This window comes from Paralichthys olivaceus, chromosome 3 (genome assembly GCF_024713975.1).
Source record: "Paralichthys olivaceus isolate ysfri-2021 chromosome 3, ASM2471397v2, whole genome shotgun sequence".
Taxonomy (NCBI): domain Eukaryota; kingdom Metazoa; phylum Chordata; class Actinopteri; order Pleuronectiformes; family Paralichthyidae; genus Paralichthys; species Paralichthys olivaceus.
The window spans coordinates 4,552,724-4,575,000 of record NC_091095.1 but is presented as its reverse complement, the minus strand read 5'-3'; the positions used below and the strand labels follow the sequence as shown (position 1 = coordinate 4,575,000).

General features: G+C 41.5%; 1 protein-coding gene across 14 annotated transcripts in view; it reads left to right on the top strand.

Annotated features, from left to right (window-relative positions):
• The window catches only part of LOC109636679 (discs large homolog 1-like protein), an 87,599-nt gene extending 65,840 nt beyond the window's left edge, over window positions 1-21,759 (top strand). For 12 of the 14 annotated variants that reach the window (XM_069521558.1, XM_069521557.1, XM_069521560.1 and 9 more), the window contains 10 exons: window positions 5,740-5,854; window positions 11,051-11,233; window positions 14,129-14,192; window positions 15,237-15,252; window positions 16,269-16,319; window positions 16,986-17,087; window positions 17,683-17,855; window positions 18,016-18,125; window positions 18,379-18,470; window positions 18,878-21,759. In XM_069521558.1, coding sequence (XP_069377659.1) covers window positions 5,740-5,854; window positions 11,051-11,233; window positions 14,129-14,192; window positions 15,237-15,252; window positions 16,269-16,319; window positions 16,986-17,087; window positions 17,683-17,855; window positions 18,016-18,125; window positions 18,379-18,470; window positions 18,878-18,984 — 1,013 coding nt within the window. In that variant the 3' untranslated portion in view covers window positions 18,985-21,759. Of the gene's footprint in view, window positions 1-1,674; window positions 2,062-5,739; window positions 5,855-11,050; window positions 11,234-14,128; window positions 14,193-15,236; window positions 15,253-15,814; window positions 15,857-16,268; window positions 16,320-16,985; window positions 17,088-17,682; window positions 17,856-18,015; window positions 18,126-18,378; window positions 18,471-18,877 lie in introns of those variants that run through there. The other 2 variants (XM_069521571.1, XM_069521570.1) reach the window with 2 other exon arrangements.
• Window positions 21,760-22,277: the final 518 nt, after the last annotated feature.

Below are 22,277 nucleotides of genomic sequence, written 5' to 3'. Positions count from 1 at the left end.
TTATTTTATTGGTTTATTTTATCTGCCTTCTCCAGACAATTCTCCTCTCCTCTGCAATCAGTTAATCAATACACTATAGAATACTGGACTGTATCAGTTACATGAGCCTCTAACAGCGCAGCTATTTTTAGAGCCTGAACCTTATGTTGGTTCTTGTACACAGATATAAAAGATTCACCAGGGGAGGAAATATCGTGAAATAGATTGTACACAGGAAATATACTGTATGTGTACAAAAACAAGAAGTGTCATGGGAGGATTTTCACGACATCTTTTAGGTTCTACATGTACGTAGAAATAAATAGACACAAATATTCTCAAATAAAAAAAATAAAACTTTTCTATTTGAGTGAAAGCAAAAGATATGAAAAGCAATGTGAACATGTAACACAGTACAGACATGTAGCGGAGTAAAAGTTAAAAGTTGTTTTTTTTTGTGGATTTGGAAACTTGACATTGTTGTTAGTTGATCATCCTTGTTAACCTCATTAATATTTAATTGATTGTATTGAGGGTTATTGCATGAATTATGCAGTAGAAACATGAGTCTTTGTTGTGTATAGTTATTCTCAGCTAAAGTTTCCGGAGGATCTGAGAGGAAAATATTGGTGCAATGCATATAATATCAGAACCGGTGGGTTTTTTTGGAAACCACCAAAGCTGCACAATGCAGAGAAGGTCTCTGACAGCTGCTGAATGGAGAAACAATACTCCTCTAGAGAGAGGAGGAGAGGAGAGGGGAGGAAAAGAGAGGAGGAGGAGAGGAAACGAGAGGAGAGGAGAGGTAAATGAGGGAACAAGGGAATATCAGCCCCAGAGCCATTAGTCTCTGTCACCACCCCTCCCCCTTCTCTTCCTCTCTGTTTCCTCTTCTCCATCGCTCTCTCCATGATGTCTTGTTCTCTTTCTCCCTCCCTCCCTCTCTCTCTCGTTGTTAATCTGATAACGCTGCGTCGAGATGAGATGTGATGACAGAGGCAGTTTGATGCTGATCATGTGAAACTTATACGGCTGTTTCGGTGTTGTCACTCGTAGGGAGTCCTCAGCCCAGAGAGAGAGAGAGAGAGAGAGAGAGAGAGTTTGTTCGATGGATTTGAGATTTGAGCAAAACCAAGTTGTATTTATTTCATTTGTACGAGGTTTTTAATGGTTTCAACTACAGAGAGAAGCAGGAGAAACTGAAAGAAATGGAGAAAAGAGACACAGACATAGTTTGTGTGTGTGTGTGTGTGAGTGTGTGTGTGTGTGTGTGTGTGTGTGTGTGTGTGTGTGTGTGTGTGTGTGTGTGTGGGGCATGTAAACCCATTCCCTGGGCCAAAGTAGGGCAGGAGAGCCTGGCATTGACTCAGCTTCCTGCATGAGTGACCTGAGGAAACAGCGTGTGTGTGTGTGTGTGTGTGTGTGTGTGTGTGTGTGTGTGTGTGTGTGTGTGTGTGTGTGTGTGTGTGTGTGTGTGTGTGTGTGTGTGTGTGTGTGTGTCTCCGCCCTAGAGCGAGCTGCTGTCAAACAGAGGGAGGAGCAAATGAACGCACCAGCGAACAAGAGATAGGGAAAAGAGTGTAGTAGAGAGAGAGTTAGCATCTGTTGTTTCTGTGGCAGCTGAGCAGCGCTGGACTGACTCTAATCACACACACACACACACACACACACACACACACACACACACACACACACACACACACTAACTACTGCATACCTTAACACACACTCACACACATTCACATCATTCCGCTCTCTGACTCGCTCACATTCTGGATCCAGCGTGGGACTGACGTTGTCCTCTCCATCATCTCTCTCTCTCTCTCTTTCATACACACATCTGTACTCTCTCTCTCTCTCTCTCGCTTGCTCTCTCTCTCTCACTCTCTCTTGCTCTCTCTCTGTCTCTTTTTCCTTCCATTCATTTCTCGGGACTTTAAGCTTCTAACCACATCCTCTCTCTCTCTCTCTCTCTCTCTCTCTCTCACACACACACACACACACACGCAGACACTGATCTGAGTGTCGTACCGGCTTCGCATCGTGTTGGGGACATTGAGGCTGCCTGTCTTCCAGCGGCATGTGAGTACAGCAGAGGAAACGCAGAGCCAGAGACGTTGTTGCTTTAGTTTTATCGACAGTGTCACTTGTAATCGTGCTGTTGTTATTACCTGATCTCCTGACTTCAAAGTGATCCGCTCCGACACTTTCACTGTTACGCACGATTTGGTCTTTTGAAGATGATGAAGATTACAGCTCTGACTTCTCAGCTTTGATCTGAGCAGCAGCCTCGCCAACTCAGGCTTTGTGATTCTGTTCAGGATTCAATAGCACTAATATCGTGGCTGCAGCACAGTCTTTGCTCTATAGATCACAGATGGGGGGGGGGGGGGGGGGCAGCATCTCTTGTCTTCCTCTGTTTCCATTGTTGTAGCATTGCCTCTCTTGGTTTTATTCTTTGTTTCACTCTTAGAATATGATTTTGCCGCAAATGCATCAAAGCTTAAACACATTAATCTATTTCTTTTCTTTTTTCTTTTCCATCTCTCTTCATTCTCTCTGGTTTCCTGTGTTTTAGCACCGACTCTCATTCATAAACTTTTGCTGCAATTCTTCATTTCACTGTTAAAATATGATTTTGCTGCTTATGCATCAAAGCTTAATCACGTTTATCTGTATTATTTCTTTTTCTTCGTTGCCTTTCTTCATTCTCGTTTCCTGTGTTTATGCACCATCCTTCATTAACAAACTTTTGCTTTAAGTCTTTATTTCACTGGATTTTGCTGCAAAGGCTGTAAAGCTCACTCACGTTAATCAATTTCATTTCTTTTTCTTTCTCTTCTCTCTTTTGTTTTCTCTCGTTTTCTCTTAATCCCATAATGCTGTATTGAGGTGATTTGTGTCAACAGGGACAGTTACATGTTAATAATGTGAACGTTTGCACAGTATTTGTGATCTCGACATGTGTGGGATCACTCCGCACAGAAATAGAGTTGTTAATCCATCAATTTATTATGGATTATAGAGCCGAGATTGAAAACGCCATGCTGAGGTCAGGGATGGAGACATTGAAGGTTAAAACAAGAAAAAAAATGAAAGTTTGGGTGAAAGGGTACTTGGTTTTCTTGTTATTACAGAAAACCCGGAGGCTGTGTTCATGTTGTGCTCTGAATTTAACATGAGTCAAACCTAGTTCATGGTTTCATGAGGTGAATCTTTTACCTGGAACTTCAATGTGTAGTTTTAAAAACCATCCTGTAGAAAAAACCATGACAGGTTGTGTTATTCTCAGTGTTGTTGGGTTTTTTTGCTGCTTCAGTGCAGTTGAGTTGTTTGTGTTAGATTAACGAATACTGTGGGGGAAATCAGAGCAGAGATCTGGGAGTCGTAGGCTGGTTTTTGACATCGTTTATAGGCCGAGCATTTAAACGAGGGAGTGAGTGAGTGAGAGGAAAAATTGGGAGACGCTGCAGGTTTCAGGTCTGTGTGTGTGTGTGTGGTGTGTGTGTGTGTGTGTGTGGTGTGTGTGTGTGTGTGTGTGGTGTGTGTGTGTGTGTGTGTGTCTGACCGTGTGTACCACGAGTATGATTGAATTACTCAGGGTTAATTAGATTCTGTAGTCCACAGTAATGGTTTAGGGACACACACACACACACACAAACACAGGGACATCCTTCAGAGGGGCTTTTTCAGGCTTATTGCCAGCGGCGTTGTCATCCGAGTGTTAGTTCTGAGGTTTCTGGGAAGCTGTGTGGTGTTAAGAGGACCAGAGGACAGTCAGTGAGGATTTATTACAACACACAGCTGCCGTTTCCACGGTCACTACGAATCAAAAAGTACCACACGTCACTGTCATGGTGAGATATAGACTTGCAGGTGTATTTACTTTTTCAGCTTATCATCCCATGAAAGCCATGAAAGTGCATTACAGGAAGCATTATGTCATTTGTTTTTCCACTTTGTGCATTTACATAAATAATGTACATTTATAATTAAAGAGGCACAATGACATTTTTATGGCCACTAGAAAAAAAATGGGTCAGAAACTCGAGTGTTTTTTTTTTTTGCTGCATGAAGCAGGAGGATACTAAAGCTGTGCTGAGTGTGTGAGCAAATCATTGCTCTTTGCATTGATTGGCCAACCGGTTGCTCTCTCGCAATTTACTACTTGTCTTTCGGCTGAGATGTGGATTCAGTTGCTGCTGGCAATTATACTAAAAGTGCTATTTGAAAATTCATGTCTGTCTGTGTGCACGAAAACAGCATATAAATTTGTGGAGGAAAATTAAGAATATAAAACAGGGCAAAATGTGAAAGGAAAGCTAATTCAATAATTAAATAGAAGATTCTCTTTGTTTTCTTTGACATTGTTTCAGCCGTGAAAAAAAAAAGAACAGAACGAGCACGAAAGAGCTGCACTGAATGATGCTGTGTCACTCCACTGCTGAGCTGCTGGAACGTCACAGTGTGAAATCTGTGTGCATGTATAATGAGGCGCTCACCGCACACTCGCCTGTTTGCCAACTGCAGAGTGACATGTGAGCGGCTGATGTCAGATTTGTCAAACATTGTCTGAGTGACATGAGCTCATAGGCTACTGCAGGTTGTCAGTTCCCCTTCCAGATACATAGATATTCATACCGGTCCGTGCATGATGAGTATAAAACTGTTTTCTTAGCTGTTAAGATGCGGAGGCAGGAAGGAGGAAGTTGTGTGTGTGTGTGTGTGCACATCGATAGTTGTTGTGGTCAGCTGGGCTTGGCTTCTGATTGGCTGCTGACCTAATGTCAGCTGGGATTGGCTGCGGCCTCCTGCGACCCTTTAGGATAAACCAAATAAATGATGGATGGAACTTGTATCAGTTAATCTGCAGCTGGAAAAGATTCAAAACATGTTGTCAAAGAGCGAATCAGCCAAAGTCTCCGTCAGTGGTTTGATACGTCGCTTTTATTCAAAAACAACAAGATTCTAAAACTGTCGACCATCCTTTCCTTGACCTGAGCAGCAGAGAGCAGGATACGCTAGAAAATACTGATTTTTTAGGATTTCTGGTGATTGTAGAACTCTGATGATGTGCATGAGTGGACGTGCACGTTGGTGTGTGGAGGTGATGTTATTGGCGTGGATCAGATCTGATGTAACAGGAGTTAATATTCACATCAAACAGACTGTTAGATTATAGCTGTGGAGAATCTGATGACAGCTCGACGTGGGTGTGTGTGTGTGTGTGTGTGTGTGTGTGTGTGTGTTGAAAGCAGGTTATTGAAGCACTTCTGCACACTGGAAAATAAACTTCTGCACTTGCTGTTAAATTCGTAGGTGATGTGGTTAACACAGAACATAAAGCTCCGCAGCTGCGTTTGTTCTCGTCTCATCTCTTTGATCCAGACATCGTAACGTGGCATAAAATTCACTGTTACTTCTTCTAATGTGGAGAAATGTCCCGAAACAAATGTGAGCCTCTTTTAGCAAACGTGCGGTGCTCCAGGCAAGATGTGATCTGGATGTGAACCGAAAGTGGTCCATGTGATAAATGGTGAATAAGGCTCCAATAACACAAAACAACTGTGGGCCACCTCTGGTTGACGGGTGGTTTTATTTATGGCCAAAACAATTTTGCTATTTTGGAAGTATTATTCTAAATAGGAGATTTGAAAGAAATAGGAAAATGCTAAGCTGTCTTCTAAATTCTGCCAACAATGTTTGTCCTCTTTGTGTGTCTTTGTGTGTGTGTCTTTGTGTGTGTGTGTGTGTGTGCAGAGTACAGTCGTTTCGAGGCGAAGATCCATGACCTGAGGGAACAGATGATGACCAGCAGCGTCAGCTCCAGCTCCACGTCGCTCCGCTCCACACAGAAACGCACACTTTACGTCAGGTAACACACAAACACACACATAGCACAAAGCGGACAAAGGTGACTGATTGTCTAGTGTCCTTCAGTGTGACACAACTATTATAAGGTCTTATCTCAGCTGTCGACTGTTTTCGATTTGTGTGTGTGTGTGAAACACTTAGAGAGGTTATCACATCTGAAATCACAATTAGATTGTCTGGCGAACTCTGTCTCACACTCGTGCACAAACACATCCATCGTCGAGTGTCTTGATTTCTCTGTGTGTGTTTTTGTGCGTGTGTCCTTCTGTCCTCGAGTCATTCTCATCCTTGTTGTTCTCTGAATCGCCCTTTCCTGCTTAGTTTCCTCTGTTAGGAACCTTTTTTTACAAGATTCACAGTGTTCGAAATATTGATCAAACGCCGGCTCCAGATAAGTCACATTGACGCTGTTAGGAGATCAATAACGAGGAAAACAGAGACAGGGAAAGCAGCTCTAATGGCAACGCTAACGATTGGATCCAGTGGCTTTAAGGAGACGCGGAAACGTTGTTTTAGGTCGAGATACAAAATGATTTAGTCAAAGAGCAAATATCAATGATCCACAACACAACGTTTTTAGGACTAAAGGATCAAGACATTTTTTGAAGATGGCTGATAGGAAAGAAGTGTGGCTTAAGTAAAGTAGATTCTTAATTACATTCGCTTAATTTCATCTCTTCTGTGCGTCACTGTTTTTCATTCATGTGTGGTCCACTTACTTTTCTCCAGCCTAAACCTGTCGCTGAACAAATGTGCAATTTTTCTGTTTCGAAAAAGTGAGAACAAAAACTTTGAGGCTTCAAGTTCAGTGAACAATTATTGCACATGAATGGAACATCGAACCTGAACTGTTTGTTCAAGTGGCCTGGAAGACAGTCACCTTGAACTACACACTCACAGACACACACACACACACACACACACACACACACACACACTGACTCACCAACAGAGCAGGCCGGGGTCACAGTCGGTAAAGGGAGCCAGAGGCCAAAGGTCACATTCACCCATCTGGAAGCTGTAGTCCAACAAGTGTCAGAGATTTTTAATACACTGCTGTTCAGTTGATTTTATTGCATATATGACTGAAATATGTCTTTTTTATTTATTTAATTTCTTCGAACGTCTACGCTGGCAGACCCACATTACTTTGTAAAACTTGTATTGACCCACTTGGCATCATTAAAATAAATAATCCCCCTTTTTGAACTGAACTCCGACATTGCAGCTGCTTGCCGTCACCCTTGATTCATTTTTAATAATCACCCATAGGCTTCATCGTCATTAGCATAAATTAATTGTGCATCCACAGCCTTTATGTGGTTTTGTTTAACAATTAAAAAAAAACCTATCTGCTCACTCATCATGTGATTAAACCAGAGGAACAGGATGTTTATTAAAGGATTGCTTTGATACCCTGAGATGCGCTGGAGCTCAGCCGAGATGCGTTTAAGTGAAATGATGCAATGTGAAATTTTCTGCAGAAAGAATAACATTATTTCACGGCTTCTTTGAGGAGGCAGATTTAACAAATATCACATTTGTTTTGCAGCGGTAATGTTTTCCCAGAGTGACCCGGCTGTGAGAGCAGTCACAGAGAAAAAAACCAAAACAACTGAAAACAAAGAGTTGTTATTGAAAAGAGCAGGTTCACTGAGCAGAGCTAAATCCTCGAGTGGAGTTACAGCTCATCATGCTCAATCAGCTTGAAATCATTTGTCTGTGAGTTTCACAGAAAAGAAACAAAACTGCTTCTGCTTAATTTCTTTCTGACCAAACATATTATAACAAGGCTGAGGGTTTGTTATCCGTGCTTCTAACATTCAACTCAAGGTGTCTTTGCCAGTTCCTGTTTTCCCGTCCTGTGTCTTTGTTGTTTAATCAGAAACTAAATCGCGCCAATCTGAACCCGTCCGTGTGACTTAAGCTGCAAAGTGGAGGATTTTCAAACAACTGATTTTAAAACAGATTTAACTGAAGAAAATAAGTCACACACTGACTGATTCAGTCGAGACGCACTTTAACAAACGATCTCTGAAAGAGTCTGAAGAAAATGTGCTGTCAGGCTCATCAGTCTGCTTGTGATGTTTTGCACAAACAACGGAGCACATTCAACAAGCGAATAAGAATCAAATGAGCTCAGTCAGTTTTCTCCTCAAGCATCCATGAATCTATTTAATTTATTAAGTGACTCTTCTGATTGCACTGTCAGAGCTTCAGTTACAGTAAACACATGAAACTTCCACCAGGAGAAAAACCTGGAACCGGCAGATTTAAAAAACTAAACCCACGTTCTCTGCACCAGTGAATTATCATAGATTTAATAAGGACATTTTCACGTTCCAGGTAATTATCTTGACGCCCTCTGTAATATAATCAATTACATGCTGTATCTCAAAGATAATCTTCCTCCAAGTCGAGTCAAAAAGAGGCCGGGATCATTTCAAGGTTATATAGAATGATGTAGTAGCTCACATAATGAATCAATGTCGTATGAGAAGCTCCTGTATCCGGTTACTGCCCAGAAATGACCAATCAGCACTCAAACATTAAAAAAAGAATCCTCCAACAGGCCGGCTGATTGGTCGGGATCAGGCTGTTGGTGCGTGACAGATTGGGGGTTTCTGGTGCTCTGGGCTGCTGTGTGTGTGTGTGTGTGTGTGTGTGTGTGTGTGTGTGTGTGTGTGTGTGTGTGTGTGTGTGTGTGTGTGTGTGTGTGTGTGTGTGTACACATTTACTCCATGCATATGCATAATATGTGAGACACAGACTAACCTTTCCTCAGAGGAAATGTCGCTGAAACAAGGTGACATACAGTATGTATGACTGTCCTTTGTGTGATAGGTGTGTGTGTGTGTGTGTGTGTGTGTGTGTGGGTGGTTTATTCTCTTCTCCTCATTTTACATTCACACCCATTATGGTCCCATTTTCTGCATTATAGTCGTATATTCCGATGTGCACCTCTTCGGACGGCTCGGTGCAGCTACAACCACTTTCTCTGTTAAACATATTTTAATATTTATACTGGAATTGTGGAACACATGTTTAATCATGCAGCTGCTGAGCGTCTGTAAGTAAAAGCCGACATGTTGAGAAATCAGTGAGAGGTTAAGCCACCTCACACACTTGCGTGCGGTGCGATAGTACACGCCACTGACTGGCAGAAAAAAAGACCACGTGACAAACTATTTCTGTGGCACACCGTGGTAATTAATGTGTGTTCCTTGACTCGAGTAATTACATTTCAGACGGTTCCCACACAGGAATTAAAATGTCTGCAAGCGCTGAGAACAGGTAATTGATTTAGAGCTGCATGTACATTACTGTAGCCTTAGAAACGCCACACGTGATCAATCAGCTGCAACATGACTCGAGAAAAGTGCGAAGCTCTGGAGATTTTGACTTAAACCCTGAACACTCTGCACATTGTGATTGAAAGGAGAGTCATCAGCTGAAACTTAAAGTGTGGAGCCACTGATGTAAACGCAACCCCACTGTTCCACTCAGTGTCAGTTTAACAGTTTTAACACTATTGTGCTAATGCTAACATATCCACAGGTTAGCACACACACACACACACACCATGGAGTGATCAACACCTTTTCCATAACTGGAGTCGTTCGGTTTCCCTCACAGGAATGAAACTGACGGAACCACTGAGAACATGTAATTGATTTAACTGTCACACACAGTCGCTGTGGTCATAATAAAACTACACACACTCCATCAGTGTAACCTGCTACATCGACAGAATCATTCCAATCATTTGGGATCTGAGCTGTTGTTCTGTTGTTGCTGTGTTTTCTCTGATAAACCTCAACTCTGTAACATTTTTTACACACTCTCTGCAGACAGCTGCCCTTTACTGTACGTATCTGTGGATCGACTGATAGACGTGAATATAACTTCAGTATATCTTCCTACAACCTTTTTCATGTCACATCCTTCTTTTCTGTCGCTTTTAAATGTTTTCGAGTTATTTTTATTTTTCACACATTTCCTCAGAAGTGTTGCCAGTTTGCTAACGCTTTATTTTACAGGTCTGTAAAGTTCAGATTCATTTCCAAATGATATCTCTGTGAGTTTCTTTGAAAGAGCAATGCCATTTTCTGTTAGTTATATATTTAGAATAAAGAGTGAGCAGTTAGTACGTCCATAATTCATTCAAATTGCTTAACAGGTTTAAGATTTGAATCTACAAACAAAGAAACAATTATTTAAAGTATTTTCCTGAAGACATTCAGTGGTTTGGCCGATGAAATCACAACCCGACCTCAATGCATCATGGGAAAACTGTGCACCTGTTCTATCATGAGATCTTTCCAATTGCAATCTGGCCCCAAACACATTTTGCAGCAGGTGTAACCAGAGCAGGGATTTTGACCCTCGGCTCATAAGATCAGTTTTCATCACCTCCGGTCCTTTCTGATGGAGACTGACACGTTTTAGCAGTGAGATAAATTTGTAATGTTCTTTCTTTATTGTACTGATGTGTGTTTCTACCTCTCTGTCTGGTTTCATGTCTTTGTCTCTGGGGTTTTTCCTTCTCTGTCTGCGTTCTGTTTTATTGATGAAGGCAGTAGGGACTTTAGGGTAGGCCTGTTATTTCAGCTCTAGTTCCTTTGCACGCACACACACGCACACACACGCGCACGCACACACACACACACACAGACACACACACACACACACACACACACACTCTGCTGGCCTACTTTTCCAGGTCTTCACACAGCTTTTGAGCTCCGTGGTCACAGAGACAAATCACTGTTCAGACACAACACACACGTAAACACACAACAGCGACACACAAATCCACACAAGCAAACCGACATCATCAGGTAGATTTGTATAATTGCTCATACACACACACACAAGTACACACAGACAGGGTCATAAATAAATAGAAGTAGAAAAGCAGTTGTATTATTTACATAAAATATCATTATTTTTGATTATTTATTTTATTGTTAGCATTTATTATAGGTTTTAAATTATCAGCAGTTGTAATAAATATATTTAAAAAGCTAAAATTAAGGTTAAAGGTGTGATTAAAATCTGTATAATGTTTTGTCACATTTGGACCAATGCAAAATAAAAGGTGTCAGGAAATGATTATCTGTCCGTCCGTTACAGCGCCCCCTGGCAGTTCATTGATGTGAGGTTGTAAATGTGAATCTTCTCTCTCTGTCTGCAGAGCGTTGTTCGACTACGACGGAAGTGCGTCGGATCTGAGCGCGCCCAATCAGGCCCTGCCGTTTCATTTCGGGGACATCCTCCATGTGAGCGGCGCCGGCGAAGAGGAGTGGTGGCCCGCCCGTCACCTCAGCCCCCCGCCCCCGAACTGCCCCGAAGTCGGGGTCATCCCCAGCCGCAGGAGGTCAGAGTCACTGGGGTTTTTGGACGGGCAGATGTTTTCAATGATTCTGAACTGAGAGCTCATTCAGGCTGTCGACTCAAGTCCGTCACCGCTCTCACGCAACATGCTCCTCAACATTTACCTTATCTATGATCTATGATCATGATTTAATCATATTAAAACCATCAGTGCTGCTGGGACGTTCACATTTTAAAAGCCTCACCTCCACTCTGCAAAACATAAATAGTTAAGATAAATGTGACACTTCTCTGACATCTCATCGCTCTCTGACGTGATCTGAATACGATTATAAATACTACATATGCTGCAAACAAATCATTGGACCTGCTCTGTGATGCTTCTAGAGCAAAGACAACTGAGCTGGTAATCTCAGCTCGTCAGCTCCAGCACTTTCACATTAGTTTCAATTTACGTCACGGTGTCATTTTGCAGTCGGCTCATTAACCCGCGAGCATCGTCGTTGTGTGGAATCAGCTGAATGTAAACCTGTGGTGGAAATAGAGATGTTTCACACACTGTAAAAAGGAAAGAGGTTAGAAAAAATAAAAATTCAGGGACACTCTCCGCATTAGATTTTTAGAATTTCGACGTCCACGTCCTAATTATCTGTTGTTTCAATAACGTGTCTTCCATAGTTACAAAGACTTGAAATCAGTGACGCAGCTTTCTTGTATCACATTTTTGGTTTTTCTAAGTCGCTGATCACACGTCGGTTCCGAAAGGAGATTCATCCATCGGACACGTGTTCATTCGGACACAAACAACTTTACATAAATATCACGAAAGACGAGGATCTGTAAAATGATAACTAATAAATCTATATAAATATATATATATATATATTCACCTCTACACACCTCCCTTCTTCTTTCTCACTATCCTCCGGCGTGAAGGAGGTGACAGACAGATGTTTGAGAGCGTGTTAGAGTGAGGGGGAATAAGTGGAAGATGGAAGAAGGGTTTACAGGCAACAAGGAGGAGTGGGAGTAGGTGAAGGAGCGAGTGAACGCGGAAGGGATGGATATTGTCACACAGGGGTGCAGAGGGTGGAGTATTAATAGACTGAGGTGTTAGAATATAGAGGGTGTGTTGGGTTGGTGCATTATGGGTAATAGAATAGAAAATATGAAATGTAAAAGATGTTCGAATATTATAAATCCAGCAGATACATAAATGACTGGACATTAGAACAAATAGAGGTATAATGAATGTGAGGTTAATTATTGTATGCGCTCCACGCAGTCTTTCAATATGAGACGTTTAAGATGTTCCCTCCTTTCCTTCACCTCCTCCTCCTCTTCCCCTCATCTTATCTTCCTTTCAGTCCCTTTCTTCCACATGCTCTGTTTTGCTCTATCCCTCTTCCTCTCCCCTCCTTTAAACCTTTGGCCAACTTTGTCTCATTCTTCTCTTCTTCCATCTCTCCTCACTTTCTCTCTGTTTTCTTCATTTCTTCCCCTCCTCTCCTTCTCTCCTCTTATCTTCCTCCCTTCACATAATTTTCTTTCTCTCCTCTGCCCCTCCTGTCTTCTTCTTCTGCCTTCTCACTTCCCTCCTTCTCTCCCTCTCCTCTTCCCTTTCCCCTATTCCCCTCCTTCTCCCTTCTTCCTCTCATCCTCCTTTCACTTCATCCAAAATCTTATCCTCCTCCCATTTTCCCCCTTTCCTCTCCACTTGTGCTCTCTCCCTGTCTGCCACTCTTCATCCTCCTCGCCTCCTCCTCCTCTTCCTCTCCTTCTCAAGTAAAATAACCGGTGGGTTTTTGCTTGGAAATCACATTTTGATTATATTCACTGAAGGGAAGAAAAAAAAAAGGAGTGGAGTGGAGAGGTAAAAGTAAAGATGTTGCAGAAGTGTAAAGATATATTTTATTTTTCAGATCTTTGCTGTCGTCAGGGATTTAAAGATTTTACCTTTATTTCTGCTTTGGACCACGAAGCAGCCGCTTTATTTTCAGCGTCAGTTGTTTCGCTGTTTTTACAAACTTCCAAATAAATCTGACTTAACTAAATTATGAAATGAGGCTTCAAGAAGCAAACAGGTCCCTCAACCGAGACGCTGCACATCAAGCTTATTGGAAATTCAAGCAGCGAATATGATCGCCAGCAGACAATGGTCCCGCACAGGAAGTGACAAATCTAATTTTAAACTTGTAGGAGACCAAAATGTCTCCGAAGCAGACGCTGTATGAAAGCAGAGTGTCTGTTCTGGTCCCTGACGCTGCAGCTGACGTCATGTTCTCTGTCTCTTGTCCATCTGTGATAAGTTAATTACAGAACATTCAGATTAGAGGACATGGATCTGCTCTTTACCGTCAAGTTACATCACATCTGGACGTCAAATTCCACAAAATTCAATCAGCCACCTCCCACTGCTCGACAGAAATCCCATAAATTCATAGTGACGCTCGCAGATGAGTTAGAGTAGATCCAAAAATATACTTCAAATATAGACAGGGACAAAATGATTTTTTTTTTTTTTTTTTTTTTTTTACGATAAAAGGTTATTGTGGGATGATACAGTTTAAACTAGTTCTACAGTTTCAGGATTTTTGTTCTTTAAAAACATCAGGATGATTCTGCGTTTGCAGTTTGGATCTTTCAAACATAAAAGAAGCTTCAGATGGAAATCCCTTCACAAACAGAGTTCAACCTCAGCACAGTCTCTGTGTGAACAGTTACTGTTGTGTGGGCAGAGTCTCACAGTATAAACAGCACTGAATGAAATGAAAAGTCTCAGTGTTACAGGAAGTTCACATGCTTGATCACTAATGTTTCTCATAGCTGTCACTAAACACCATTACCTTCTGTCTCCTTCCTCTTTCCTCTCGCTGCTTTCTCGTCCCGTCTTCGTCCCTCAGCGTTTCTCTAAATGCTCTTTCTCTCTGTCCCACAGGGCGGAGAAGAAGGAGCGGTCGAGGTTAAAGACGGTCAGAGTGTCGAGGTCTCAGGACAGATCGGTGAGTAGAGACTTCTCAGATCTTTTTTTTTATTAAGACAGTAAATAAAGACACCTGAATGTCTGGACCATGGTCCACGAGGTCCAAACTGTAGTTCATGTCTTTATTACATCGTTTTCATTTGATCCAGTTTTAATTTCACATTGTAATGAAGGGAGCGCACTTCAGACTTTTACATGACATAAGATCGTCCTGTCATCATCACCGTGGGCTGCGTTTATCTATACTTGGCTTTGATTGGTCTGTACTCGAGTGTGTGTTACTACCAGCAACATGAGGCTCCTTGTTGTTTAAACATTATATCGTGAGGAGAAGATTTGTTTTGCTTCAGAATAAACTGAAAAGTCCAAAGGTCTGGACCAAAACTTACAAACCGGTATCGTTCACTGCTGGTGTTGAAAACCAGACATTTTAGCCTGAGAGCACAAAAACTCTGGATGAGCAGCGTCTCCGTCGTGTCGGAGAACCTGCTGAATATTTGGCAAACCACAGACAACATCCCCTGACTGTGTGATGTCGTCTTCAATCCGGTCAAACTAAGAAAGCACCAACAGTAATTAAGGCTTAAATAAAACACAGTAAGTTGTTTCTTTGATCTGGAAAGTTCCTCCCTGAGCTTGCATGCGAGGCGACGACGTGACTTTAATCTCACTCACACATCGTGATGACGGCAGCCGACACACGAGTCTAACACCAGCTATTGATATCACTGTGTTGTCAGCTCGCTGTGTTTTCCTCGCACTATGTGAATCAGCAGCTCAGCATGATGAAGAGGAGATAATTAAAAAATATCACACACACACACACACACACACACAAACACACACACGTTTGTACTTCTATCTTAGTGAGGACAGTCATTGGCATTATGAATTCCCCAGCCCCTTACCCAAACCCTAACCATCCAAACTAAAAGCCTAACCCTTAACCTGACCTAAAACTAATTCTGACCCTAAAACCAAGTCTTCTGTTTTTATTATCTTGGGCGTGATAATTAATTCTGTCTCTCTCTCTTTGTCTCTCTGTCTCTCTCTTCCTCTGCAGGATCAGGATGATAAAGGTAGGTAGTCTTTCCATCAGCGACACCTGCTGGTCAGTACGGTATTTTACACCACTGTGCAGTTCTCTTTACCTCCTTCTTCAAGGAACATGATGTCGAGGGAGGTCGGGTTGTTTTAGAGGATATTTGTTTAATCACTTCATCATTCGGACATCGGGTGATGTGTGGTTGTTTAATTTAATTGGATATCTGCTTCCAAACTTTGCAAAAGTAAAAAGAACAATACACACATGCTTCAAATGTAATTGATGGAGATGAAATCCATAGATCTATCAGTTTCACCTGTTTATCCCTAGTCCTGCAAATTTATGGAAGTACAATACCCAGAGTGCACCTTTTACATTTACATTTTAGAAGCTGTACTTAGTTGTGCTGTCATCATTTACATACACGTATTCTACTTTATGACATGTCCTGCATACTGACCGAACAATGCAAGATAAAGTGTGTGTTAAGGATGGAAGTCTGTGTGTGTTTTTATGTGTGATTGGCGTGTGCTTGTGTGTATGTGCTTCTATGTGTGTGTTTGTGTTGCTGACTCTGACCTGTCTTGTCCTTCCAGAGCTGGTAACCTCTGGCACCAGCGATAGTGAGAGTAGTTCCTGTAAGTCTAGACCCTCGTCTATGTCTCTGTCTCTGTCTCTGTCTCTCTCTCTGTCTCTGTCTGTCTCTCTCTCTTCTTATTTTTTTGTTTTTTGTTTGTGGTGTGTTTGTCTCTGTGTGTCCTTGTGGGATTGTCATGCATACATTAACACAAATACATGTATTTGTGTGTTGTGCTTATAGTGTTTTTATGTGCATGTGTGGGTGTGTGTGCACGTGTGTGACGTGTATGTGCGTGTGTGTGAGTGTGTGTGAGTGCGTGTGTGTGAGTGTCACCTTCCTCTGCTTCTCCAGCCTGATGTTTCAGAGCTGTTGATGAAGCCAAAAGTGAAAAATGGAAAAGGATGAGGTTGTGTTTTGATGATTTTCCTCCTCTGCTCCTCTAAACGTGTCATTTCTGTTTGTCCAATCAGCCGGTCAGGAGGAGACTTTACTCACCTACCAACCTGTCATGCAGCAGGAAGGTCAGAGCTTCACCCTCTCATTTTATTTTGATTCACTTTATGTTTTTCAATCATGGACGTTGATAAAAACACCCTTCTTCATTTGCAAAGTGAAACTCTATAAATGCTCATTGTAATAAATAGGATATAAATTACAAATATATCGTCCTGTATTAATGTGTAAAAATGATTATATAGAATATATACCAAAAGTCAATGGCTTTTCTTGGCCACTTGGCGACAGCAGAAAAAAGCTGCACACATCACTGACATGCAGAGTTGTTGTGTTTCACATGTGAGCAGCCACATGTCTGTTTATACATCAAGCAGACATGTTGTAAGTCCAGTATTTACTCTCTGTTCAGCTCCTGAGGAAAATATCCGGCTCTTATTGGTAAACTTTGAATACTTGTTTACTGACATTGAGCCGTTGAGCTGTAAAACCAGAGCAGTCACTTAAAGACTCTGTAGAGCTGCAGCGGTGGATGACAAGTCTTTGTGGATTTGACACTAAGAGCCGCACACAATTATTTCACCTAATATTGATTCTTAAAAATAATGAATAGCTTCAAAGATACTTGAATATAATTAAAAGGAGAAAAGTGGATGCTGTTGTGTTGTCATCACTTAAATCATCCTAATTTGTGTCTTCCTGTTTATCGATGTGGTTCTGTTTCTCTTTTTCAGTTAATTACACGCGGCCAGTCATCGTGCTCGGACCGATGAAAGATCGGATCAACGATGACCTCATCTCTGAGTTCCCTGATAAGTTTGGCTCATGTGTCCCACGTGAGTCTCGTATAAGAACTGACCTCTGAAACGTACAGAAACGTACAGTATAGGTTACCTATGTTGACCTTCACTCACATTATGAAAACTGTAAAATCATGTTTATGATGCCGTAACAGATGCTGACGCCTCAGACTCCTGTGATGTTTATGTGTTATACATCTCAGCACTTTTTTACGAACTCACTTGAAATTGATGTGTAGCTTGAAGCAAAACTGAAAACACAGCGGTTTGCTCCCTCACGGGGTCGAGACGAGTGTGAATTGAAATTTCAAGTCAAAGATTAAAATGAATCGAAATGAATATACAGTTGTATTTCATTTCCTGTAAAGTTTAAAACCTGAAAGTTGGTCCGAATAATAAAAAAAAATATTATCGAAACCGTGATATGGCCTGGTGTAATATGTAATTGCTGCAATTTGTTGATAAAGGTCAAATGTGTAACAACATAAATGAAGAAATGTGATGCTACACAGACGCTTCAGGCTGCAAATCATGTTCTCCGGACATCAGGGAACAAACCTGTTGTTACAGTTTTCTTTAACACAAGGACCTGATCTATTTTTTAACACTGTGTAAAACCATTGATCCTCAGACACGACGCGGCCGCGGCGAGACTACGAGGTGGACGGCAGAGATTACCACTTCATGTCCTCCAGAGAGCTCATGGAGCAAGAGATCCAGGAGCATAAATTCATCGAGGCCGGACAGTACAACAACCATCTGTATGGAACCAGCATACAGTCTGTCCGAGAGGTCGCCGACAAGGTGAGACGCCGAGAGACGTGACACGGTGGAGGAGAGGAGGAATAAAACAAACGGCAGAGGAAACAGCGTGAAGGGATCGATGGAGGACAGAACACACAGAGGAACTTAATGATTTCTCTCTCTCTCTCTCTCTCTTTGTTTGATGCTCTCTCTCCACCAGGGTAAACATTGTATACTGGACGTATCAGGGAATGCAATAAAGCGTCTCCAGATGGCAGGCCTCCATCCCGTCGCTATTTTCATTAGCCCACGCAACGTCGACAACATCCTGTGAGTAACGTTACTAAGGCCAGTGAATCTCACCATAAGGTCCAGTCAGTAACAACCTTTTCCATATCACATGGTTCTTATCGGAGCTCATTAACCCACCTCTGTCATCACATCATGGGACCTGCTGAACTCTACACTGAGGTCAATGAGGTTATGGGGAGTTCATATTCCTGGAAAAAGATGTTGTAAAAATGTAATTCTGAAACTGTACGTTACGTCTCAGTTGTGATTTGTGACTCTCGTCTGTCTCCAGAGAGATGAACAAGCGCTTCACTGAGGAGCAGGCGAGGAAGACGTTCGACCGAGCGGTCAAACTGGAGCAGGAGTTCACGGAATACTTCACCGGTTAGTTCCACACCGGAGCACACATTCACGAGCCAGAGCGGTTTTCCCACAAACACCTGAACCCACTCATGTTCTGAGAGGAATCAGAAAACTTTACATCTTCTAAATAAAACCCCTGACGCTCAGCTCGTCTCTCCTCTTTTCCTGTAGTTGAGGTGGTCAGGTCTAGTTCCCTCTCTTGTTTCGTGCTGTGTCTTTGTGTTGGTCACTAAATAGTTTTTTACTATTTCTAATAATAACAATAATGATGATAATATTGACCTTTACTGGTATCATCTCATTTAATGGAGTTTTTGAATATACTTTATTTTCCGTGTGTTATATATTTGGACAAATGTTTGCTGTGTGGTTGACCCAGTGTCTCTGTGTGTCTCTGTGTGTCCCTGTCTGTCTCTGTCTCTGTGCAGGAATAGTCCAGGGCTCGTCTCTAGAGGAAGTTTACTCGCAGGTGAAGCAGATCGTGGAGGAGCAGTCCGGTCCATACATCTGGATTCCAACCAAGGAGCGACTTTGAATAAACACATCACACACATCACTCTTTCAATACTTCCGTCTTCTCTAATTTTCTATTATCAGCCTGCTTCCTCTCTCTCTCTCTCTCTCTCTTTTTCTCTGGTGCACTCATCACGACGAACACACACACATTCACACGAGCACATGAACTGGGACGAGGGCTGGGACTATCTGGGACTGCTAGTTCCTGAAGAGGGAGGAGCTCAAGTCTGTCCAGCAGCCTATTGGTGGATCTTCCTACAGCTCAGTTCCTTAATGTTTAAGGAGGTGGTTTCCAATCAAGGCGACATGTACCATTATCTGATTTGATTTCATTATTGTTGTTCTTATTGTTGTTGTCGTTGTTGTTTTCATATTAATGAAGGGTAATGCATCAATGTATGGGTTTGTAATGATAATATTGTCACCAAGAGGCAGACTTTTGCACGCTGTAGCTTTAAGAGCATGTTTTCGGGAGAAAAACTTGATCTCCTCTTCCTGTCGGACCGTCTTTCCTCATGGCATCACTCCCTGTTTACAGTTTCTCTGTCGCGTCTTTTTCTTTCTACCTCTCATATCCCATCCCTCGTTCCATCCTCTCCTCTTTCAGACTTTAAATATGAGGTGAAAACTTTATAATGCGCCCCAACGTATTGGAATCAAGGGCCAAAAGGAAACTTTACGTACAATCACGGTTAAGAGAACAACAAATATATATGAAGATATTCTGTATATGAAGTCATTTAAGACTGTCTTGTTAATATTTCTTATACATTTTCAATCTGAATTTAAATAGAAAACTAAATTTGATTCCATTGTTTTTAAAGGGCCGAAAAGAAACCGAGCACATCGACCTCATTATGGTGTAAGAACCCATGTGGAGCCCCGAGCCTTTATTTATCGACTCTCTGAGAATACATCAAGAGTGTATATTTAAAAAACACAAATTTAAATCCCTGTAAGTAAAGACTTGGACTTGGTTTATCTATTTATCCTAAAAGACTGATAATAGGTAGTGGAAGCAGCGAACTTCCTGAAGCTAATAAGAGTGACTGAAAACATCTGAACCCACAGCAGAGGAGAGTAGCAACAGGCGGAGTGGTGAGAAGAGAGAAGTCAGTGTGACATCTACAGGATTTTAAAGCTGCTATTTAAAGGTGAAATAGTTGCTTACACATAATTCATTTACTCCGAGCACAAATAACCAATTAGAGACATGGTGCATATTATTCAACCAGAAACTTGTATTTCACTATTTCATAATTTATTCTGCGAAAACCTGTAATTTAAATTATTGATTTAAAAATATAAATGAGGGAAACTGCTTTTGATGATCAAAAGAAACTTAAAGGTAGCGAAGGCTGCTGCTGGTCAATGCTCTACATCTCTACATAACAATAAAAAAAAAAAAGATGATTATTAGAATTTAGTGTCACACTGACAAGTGGAAATCAAATGATTTTAGTTGTGTTCTTGTTGTACCCCTAATAAGTAGATGAAAAACTGGTGTGAAATCGTATTAAATGTTCAAATCAAATCCAAATAACATGTAAACATGTTGCTCATCATGACAAAATTTATATTTTGTACAATTCCATTAAGACTACATTGTCTTAATGTCAGAGTATAAGCTACTTTATGTCAAAGGAAATTTAAATATATTTTAGTCAAGTGAAATTCAAGTGAATGATTTTTGGATTTATCTTTCACTGAAGTTCAAATTTTAACTTTTAGCTCCTCGATAAATTGGGCACTGATCCTCTGATAAAGAAACTTGAGTATGTCCCACCATTGTTCCACTGCCCTTCTTTCCTCCCTCCTCCTCTTCTTCTCTTTTTCACGTCTTCATTTCCTCCTCTTGTCCTCTCGTCTCCTTTCCTCTCCACACTCATGTGACATTAGTTGAACATTGAACAGTGTATCATCATCATCATCTTCTTCTGCACTATCATCACGATCATAATCATCAGCATCATCGGTTTAGCTTTCCGTCTTACTGTCGTTGCACTAACGAGGGCTGGTTTCATAAAAGCATCTTAGTGTCACAGGTCTGATACCGTCCCAGTGATTCTCTGGTATTTATTGATGTTTGACGCATTCATTTGTCCTTCAGCTGATCCACTGCTTTATTAAACTGGCTGGAAAGCCCTGAAGAGAGGACACGTTTAGCATTTAGCAACTAACGAGCTGAATCTTCCCCTCAGAAGTCGGTGGGGACCAAAAACGGAGCTAAAGGAGAGTGAAGTCGAAACTGCAGCTTAACTGAAACGAACGACAATAATCTGCGTTGTCAAGTGAAACATTCAAGATGCTTTTGGTGCCACAGCCCCCTTATGGACCTTGTCAGCCAAACCACGACCCATCTCCACCCTCAACCCCCACGGCGACTCCTCCACGCTGACTGGAGACCAGAGACACACAGAGAGACTGTTCTGTCGGCACAGTAGCTCCTAGACCCAAACACTGGATAGTTTTGACCACGCGTGTTTGGAAAGCTTTAATATCTCCTCACAGAATGTTCAGCTAAACTCAAATTCTCTCCTCGTGTATTCCTCTGTGCGACTCGAGTAGATCAGTGGTGTTCGTCAGTTGACAGGAACAAACTCTCTGTATGACTCCGGCTGTGTGTTTCTAGCCAGGGGACCATGCCACTGTCTGTTAGAGTAAAGCACTGATGCAAAGAATCTATTACAGAGATGGATCTATATCTAACATATTATAATATTTATCCCTGCTCTAACTGCCTATTTTGGTACAAAAATGAATAAATAAAAGTCTTTATTGACATCTACTGAAATCCTTCCACTAATTACCAGATATGATTTGTTTTCTTTTTGCTTTGTGGAATGTGAATGGATTGTGAATATGATATAATAACTGTAAAATATTAATGTATTTTCCTTTACTTTCACCTCTACTGCAGGTTTCGGACACTGTGAATATCTAATATGGCTCTTTCATAGCGAGTGTATAGCGAGTGTAGTAAGATATCTCACTATTACTTATGAACAAACTTCTCTTGACAAGTTTATTTTTATGATACACATCAATGCAACTCTTCCAACTACAGAATAGGACCGTTTATCCATTGTCCCCATCTGTGACATCTGCATTTAGGTCAAAAGACCAGTGCATTAACTGCAAATACAAACTTACACATTCAAGCTAACCTGTATCTCTCTCACAGAATCTCAACAAACCCGCTCCTCTGTTTACTGGGTGACGTCTCACAAACGATTAATATAATTTAAAGCCTAAGCACATTTTTTTTATTCTTAATATTCCAGTAATAATCCTGAAAACCCTGAAACTGAA